This window comes from Salminus brasiliensis, chromosome 10, assembly GCF_030463535.1.
Source record: "Salminus brasiliensis chromosome 10, fSalBra1.hap2, whole genome shotgun sequence".
In the NCBI taxonomy this organism is placed as follows: domain Eukaryota; kingdom Metazoa; phylum Chordata; class Actinopteri; order Characiformes; family Bryconidae; genus Salminus; species Salminus brasiliensis.
In genome coordinates this window covers 5,997,765-6,005,486 of record NC_132887.1, presented here as the reverse complement: position 1 = coordinate 6,005,486, position 7,722 = coordinate 5,997,765, and the positions used below count along the sequence as shown (strand labels likewise).

At 47.5% G+C, this 7,722-nt stretch overlaps 1 protein-coding gene across 1 annotated transcript; it reads left to right on the top strand.

Moving 5' to 3' along the window:
- Window positions 1–1,309: 1,309 nt before the first annotated feature.
- On the top strand, window positions 1,310–6,800 carry dio2 (iodothyronine deiodinase 2). The gene is made up of 2 exons (XM_072690259.1): window positions 1,310–1,793; window positions 4,956–6,800. The coding sequence occupies exons 1-2, from the start codon at window positions 1,515–1,517 to the stop codon at window positions 5,499–5,501; spliced, it is 825 nt and encodes a 274-aa protein (XP_072546360.1). The 5' UTR covers window positions 1,310–1,514; the 3' UTR covers window positions 5,502–6,800.
- Window positions 6,801–7,722: the final 922 nt, after the last annotated feature.

The following is a 7,722-nucleotide window of genomic DNA, read 5'->3' as shown; positions in this document are numbered from 1 at the left end:
TTAAGCATGTGGAAGAACCATACACAGCCAGACAGCCTGGCACCTGCAGCCTGGTCACAGACTGCTGTGGGATAGCATCCCATTCTTCAACCAACATTTGATGCAAGTCAGCCAACGTGGTTGCGTTGGTCACTCGAACAGCACGCCCAAGCTGATCCCACAATAAGATGCTACTCTATCAGTGCAGCAATCAGCACAGCGTTCTCCACGTCTTCTCCACTCTTTGACTCTATGATCCAGCGGCCTTAGGCAAAACCTGGACTCATCGCTGAGCATAACGTTCCTCCACACATTCAGGCTCCAGTGCACGTGTTGCCGACATCAACGCAAACGGGCATGAGGGTGAAGGGAAGTCATGGCAGGCCTCGTGGCAGCCCGATGAGACCTAAGAGCTGACAGGGCGAGGAAACGATCTTCTTGGGGTGTCGTCTTTTTGGGACGCCCACTTCGTGGCCTGTCTCTGACAGCCCCCCTTTATATGGAACTTGGCCTTCAGTTTGGAGATGGTACTAGGGCTCACTCAAAAACAATGCTGGAACTTGGTTTTGCTGAACACCGGCCTGAAGTTGCCCTATCACACGGGCCCTATCCAGATTCTTGGAGCAGACACCTACTGACCACTGTAGCAGGGCCCATGCTCACAGGTCCTGGTGCTCATCCGGGAGGTACCAGAAGCTCAAAACAAACTGCAAGATAAGCTGTTTGGCAATGGCAGAGAAGATTTGGCAAATTTTTCATAGGCGCATCCCACATTCTCACATAGTCCACGCCTTGACATTAGGCACATTAGGCCCCCTCTCCGTGTGACGTCACGGTCTTACCCCTGGACGAAAGGTGGCGGCTCGTCTGCAACAAAGAAAGAATATATATATATATATGGTATATTATTTCTGTGTCAGCACTGGATGCAACTTAAAGTATGTAAATGCATTCATTAGAAGGGGTGTCCACAGACATTTGGACACCCCAATATACAAATGCCCTATGTTCATTATACACTATATAGGACATATATTTATATATACACTATATGTCCAAATGTTGAAGGACACACACACACATACATACACACACACACACACACATATGTTAATTTATTATTTATTAATTTATTTATTATTATTTTATCCCCACATCATACCTGCACTCTACACACACACACTAGCTCACCCTGCACGGTGTGTATTACTGAGTTATCAGAGAAAGCGCGTGCTCCGTCCCATCGCCCTTACTGCCGCCCCCTCTCCGCGTGACGTCACGGTCTTACCCCTGGACGAAAGCTGGCGGCTCGTCTGAAAGGCGGGAATGTGTGGAGGGTATAAAAAGGGCGACTTCTCACCGGGGAACCTTTGGAAGTGCAACAGGAGAGGAGGGGGGTGCAGAAAGTGAGTGGCGAAAGTGGCGAAAGTGTCACTCACTCCAGCCCGCGCGGCGCCTCCCAGCCAGCCAGTACGCGCGCGCCTCGGACCTGCCCCATTCGACTCCTAGTTTGATGACGGTGCGCGAGGGCCACCATGAGCCTGGACAGACAGGTGAGGTGTGGGGGCAGGGGACCCCACGGGCGGCGGCGGAAAATGGGCGCCCTGAGCGTGGACCTGCTGATCACCCTGCAGATCCTGCCCGGCTTCTTCTCCAACTGCCTCTTCTTCGTGCTCTACGACTCGGTGGTGCTGGTGAAGCGCGTGGTGTCTCTGCTGAGCTGCTCGGGCTCCGGGGGCGAGTGGCAGCGCATGCTGACCGCGGCAGGCCTGAAGTCCATCTGGAACAGCTTCCTGATGGACGCTTACAAGCAGGTAAGCGGCGCGCTCACCCCCAGGTGCCCACAGTGCCCGTGTGCTGCACGCACAGGCATATGAGCACGGCTGCACGACTTTGCTGCATGCATACATATCATGGGTACCGTTTACGTTGCATGCATGGGATGCACGAGAGTACTGCGGCTGTATGCATATTAAGCACTTTTGGGTGGACTTGCTGCATGCATACAGCACAGTTACAATTTAAGCTGCATGCATGTGAGCAAGTAAGCCAGACTGGACTTACTGTGGGATGCACGAGAGTAGGTAAACACAACTGAACTTTCTGCTGTATGCATACAGTGTGCACGTGTGTACTTACTGGACTGGGTTTAAGCACATCTGCATTCATTACTAGATGCATGCACATAGGAGGGCTGGGATACGTTTAGCTTCTGATGGGCATCCATGACTGCATTCTGCTTCACTAACTGAGGTTAGCAGTTTTAAACAAAGCCTAGGCAACGTCCTGTGTCTTTTTTTTATTGAATTATTATTTTTAAATGAAGCTTATGCTTAAGTAATGTATCCTCCAGTAACAAGGAGGCTTGAATGGAAATCTCCAATTGTCTCCATTCACTGAAAGTCAAGGGTTATTGTATCACGCAGGTAATTCCATTCAGTATAAAGAATCCTGAACTTTGATCTCCAGACAGACAGTCAACGGCCCCGCAGGGCAATGGCCTTCAAATTTGTTGGACCCTTTGCCAAATGTCTGGGTCCCCATTGGTGTTACTTTTTAACTTGACGTCCATCAAAGATTGCCTAGTAAGGCGTAGTAAGTTATACGCCTGCCAGTTGAATGCTTTCAGCATCCTTAACTATTAACTCACTGTCAGCTCTGTATAGAGGGCCCGAATGCCCCGGCTGATGAGCGCCAGGGTGATTTATGCAACTGGCATTCAACTAGTGGCACAGTAGAAACAATTAAAGCAAGCCAGGGGACCACATTTGTTGTTATTTGTTTCTGGGTCAGGCAAAAACCTGTGTTCCCACTTTGGGTCATGCTCTGCTAGGAGCAGAGTGTGAGACAGAAAGGGACTTTTGGACTTTGTCAAATGGAGCAACTGAATGGCTCTTTTTTAAAGCATTATAGATACTACATTAATCCCTTAACACTCCAAGGCTTATTACACACTGAGGTGTATTACTCAGTAACTACAGGGACTTCTGTACGAACTGCTGAGGCTGTTCTTTGGTAATAGAAGTTTGTTTGTAAGTACGGCTCGACTCGACCCGCCATCCCTCAAAATCCACGGAAGACGAGCGTCCAGGCTTTTTTCTGTCCTGGCACCAAGTGGAGGAACGAGCTTTCCCTGGGTGTCCGAACAGCAGAGTCCAATGCTCGCTGTCTTTAAACGCAGACTGAAGACCCTCCTCTTCAGAGAGTACTTAGGCGAATAGCAGAGTGGTCACACTATTGACTTGTGTCCAGTCATGTCTTAACTTGGAGGTATCTTTGAATTCTAGCCTTTTCAAACTAGCTGAGGTTTTTCTTAAGTAAATAGCAAAGCACTTTTGTAAGACGCTCTGGATAAGAGCGTCTGCTAAATGCCTTAAATGTAATGTAATGTAAATGTAATAACACTCGCGGCCTGCCCGCGGGCCATGGGCTTTTCAAGTAAGGCCTTCTCAGTCATCTAAGATAAGGCATACTTTGAAAAAAAATTCAGGATCATCTCTTTAATGGGCTTAATGCCTCAACATCACAATGCTGTGTAAATCTACCAGCTCTGTTGTCCTGTGCAGGTTTATTATGGATGAAAGGGGTCATGTGCCCTGCATGTTTTTTATTCACTTTGTTTATCCAGTGCAGTTTATAAGAGTCGAAATAGATTTGAAGAATGCCGGAGCGCAAATAAACACTTGCACGGAAAGTCTGAGAGATTGGCAGACTGGGATAAACGAAATTCCTAAGTATTTAGTTGGTTGTTTTGAGGATATAGCTGATGCTGAGGATGTGGAGATCAGAGAGTGCACTTCTGGCTTAGAAGTTTGTAAGTACGGCTCGACTCGACCCGCCATCCCTCAAAATCCACGGAAGACGAGCGTCCAGGCTTTTTTCTGTCCTGCACCAAAGTGGTGGAACGAGCTTCCCCTGGGTGTCCGAACGGCAGAGTCCAACGCTCGCTGTCTTCAAACCCAGACTGAAGACCCTCCTCTTCTGAGAGTACTTAGGCAAATAGCATCTCTTTAATGGGCTTAATGCCTCAACATCACAATGCTGTGTAAATCTCTTACCAGCTCTGTTGTCCTGTGCAGGTTTATTATGGATGAAAAGGGTCATGTGTACACTTACTATACTTTCAGTGACACCGCTCAAGTTCCCAGAGAAACCAAGCCACTCTTTAAATAATTTCTCGAGTGCCTGACTTGCTTCACTGGGCTGTGTAGTATGGGCGTGTGTATTGCTGTTGTGTGGCACCTTCACAGCTTTAACACGGCCTCTCCTGTTACTGAAGATGCCAAGAAGTTATTGTGTGCACTTTGTAATGTCTTGTAAATGGATGAATGGGTGCACTCAGCCAATAAAGGCTCCTGGCCTTGTCAATGAAATCAGAACAAAAGTATTGGGACACCTGCTCATTCGTTGTTTCTTCCGAAGTTTAGGGTATTAAAAAAGAGTTTATCCTGCTTTTGTTGAAGTAGCTGTCTCTGGAAGAAGGCTTTCTACTAAATTTCAGACTTCAGGATTTGATTGCATTCAGCGACTAGAGCATTAGTGAGGTCAGGATGTTGGATGACCACCACTGCATCTCACTCCCAGCTCCCCAACTCATCCCAAAGGTATTTGCTGGAGCAACCACCATCATTCCAGAGAACACAGTTCTTCCACTGCTCCACAGCTCAATGCTGGGGGGTTTATACCCCTCTAGCACACGCCTGGCTATAGGCATGATGCCAATAGGTCCATATCTCTATCTGCTCCAGAGAGTCCTATTCTATTGGCAGTCCTTCTCTACAGGGACTAGACAAGCTGTGTGTTTGCATTTGCACAACTGTGTGAGCAATGGGCCTCTAAAAGTAGCTGAATGCATTCATTAGAAGGGCTGTCCACAAACATTTGGACATATAGTGTATTTTAAACCCAGTATTTGATGATGTATTTGTTGAATGCCAGTAGAGCTGTAATGCTAATCCTTGTCTTCTCCTTTCCAGGTGAAGCTTGGCGAGGTGGCTCCAAACTCTAAAGTGGTGAAGGTGCCCGGAATCAGCAGCTGGAGAAAGAGCACGGACGAGTGCCACCTGCTGGACTTTGAGTCGTCTGACCGACCCTTGGTGGTCAACTTTGGCTCGGCCACCTGACCCCCATTCCTGAGCCAGCTGCCGTTCTTCCGGCGGCTGGTCGAGGACTTTTCGGACGTGGCGGACTTTCTGCTGGTCTACATCGACGAGGCTCACCCCTCGGACGGCTGGGCGGCGCCGCCCATGAAGCCCTACTCGTTCAAGGTCAAGAAGCACCGGAATCTGGAGGAGCGGGTGACGGCCGCACAGAAGCTCGTGGAGCATTTCTCTTTACCCCCACAGTGCCAGCTGGTGGCGGACTGCATGGATAACAACGCCAACGTAGCATACGGCGTGTCTTACGAGAGGGTGTGCATTGTGCAGAAGAAGAAAATAGCTTATCTGGGAGGGAAGGGTCCATTTTACTACAACCTTAAAGATGTGCAGCGCTGGCTCGAACAGTGCTATGGAAAGCGGTAATTTTGAACCGGGACGTCAGAAAGCCTCTTTTATGAATGGCGGAATAGTTTATTTTTGTATAATGGAGGAAAAAAAAGGAAGGTAAAGTGCTTTCAGAACTGTTTTAAGGTGGCTCCAGTGGCAACACGGGCCAAGCTCCAAGTCAATTTCCTGAATTCTCTGAAATGATCAACGAGTCTCCTGGGTGGAATCCAACATTCCTAACCTCTTTTATACACAGCGAGTAGAGACACTAAACACTAAGAATTGCACTTCAGGCTTTTATATGACATTGCTGACCACAGAGTCCAGATTTGTATGTGCACTATCAGTAACAGTCATTCGCCATTAATGTAGTATTACACTGTGTAATACCTTTTCCACTAAATAACATTCATTGCTTCAAAACAAACCAAATTGTTGAACAGAGACGAAAGCACAAATACCCAGCTTTTATAAATATATATATATATATATATATTATAAAAAAAAGATAATTTATTTTTGTCGACATTTAATGTTTACTGTTTTTAATATGTGGCTTGTTTATGTACATGTAATACTGTGTTTTTTTTCCCGTCTTGAAGTTGACAATCGCTCATATTCCATTTTACTGGTCTTGCATCATCAGCTTTTTCATTCCTGATACACTTTGTCACACATCTGTTCCATCCCAGGACTGAAAACTTATCAATAGCTTCCGTTCTCTGCCAATAGCACGCTGGGGGGAAAAAATGCATTAGTAGATGTATTGGGCTTTTGGTGCTCTCTTCAGGCAGTAATTTGGAAAGAAGGATGGTCAGTGGTGGAGAGATGGTATGGGTGATGCATTGGCAGATGCAAACTGAGAGGACCAGGGTTGTGGACTGTGGCAATCGAGAGTAAAGCCTTTGCCACGTGGTTTTGCTTGGACACTGCATTGTGGCAAACAGTGTACAGAGAAGCTGATGATAGAATCACACCCGAATGTTTTGAGGAAACGTTCCAGAAAGTAGCTAACCGTTATTGTCACAGCGGTGATACAGATCCCCTACAGGCTACAGGCACACTGCTTTATGTCAAAGGCAAACTGGCGTGTGTATGAAGGCCGCTGACGAAAGGGTCTCGGATCCTGTCTGTGGTTGGATGTGAAAAGCCACACCTTTTTGTCCTGACCTAAATGAGTGTTCCTGTAGACATGCAGAGAGAGCTCCACGATTGACACGTTTTACACATTCACTTGCTTGTTCAAATGTTCAGACTCATGTTGTGCGAACCAGCTGCTTTCATACTATGAGAGGAAAAGAAAAAAGCAAAGGAAAAATAAAGCTCGACTATTTTTGCCGCTGACTGCGTGAGTTTTTCTCTCTCCTTCTGGTTTGACTCGGCTCTGGGAGATTCGCAATGAGGGGTATAGGATGGAAAGCCAGCAGATGAGTCCAGATGGACGCATCCTTTGGGTGACAGCACGAATTATGTTTTAAGAAGGGGGGGAGAAGAAGCTGGAGGGTTCGAGAAAGAGATAGGAAAAACAGACCTGCGTTGGGAGAAACCGGCTTCTTCTTCACGCCGGTGTTTTTGTTTCCATTTAGGCTGTGGCTGCAGACATGCTCTCGGTGATGGGTCTGAACATGTGCAGCACTATAAAGTTGTGTGACGCAGACGGGTCCTGGCTGAACTTCTGCACCTTTGAGGCTGCCAGTATCCAAAGAGCAAAGCCTCAGGGAGAACATGTCTTGGGGAAACGCCATGAAACAGAAACCCTTGTTGCGGGCCGGGCATCGTTCATCCGAGCGGAACGGGCGCATTGGAGCCACTTGGACGTTTTTCACGGACTGCCTGGATCTTGGAAAGCAGAGCACAGCTCTGTGGGACAGGGAGGTTGCCAGCGTCAAGGATGGAGGTGGTAGGGCACAGGCTCACATAACAGCGCCATACAAGCCCACTCCAGGAAGAAGGAGGCTCGCAGAGTACTTTTTAGCGCCTACGTCTGGTAAACAGGTGCTGGACAGAATCATAAGCAGCTCGTTAGGAAGTGTCCTCATTTACAAGGGCCGAACCCCCTGAAGTGAGGAAAAGGGCTTTGTGGAGGGGGGGTTCGGGAAGGCTGCTCTCATTTCTTTAGCTACAGCAAGGACATAAAGCATAGTAATGGCCAGAGTTTGCCAAATCACTGTATATAAATCAAAACAAAATGTTGATACAAGCTTTTTGAACGTATGCGTCTGCGCTCCGAAGATAAGGCCTTTATGTCCTTACTTAT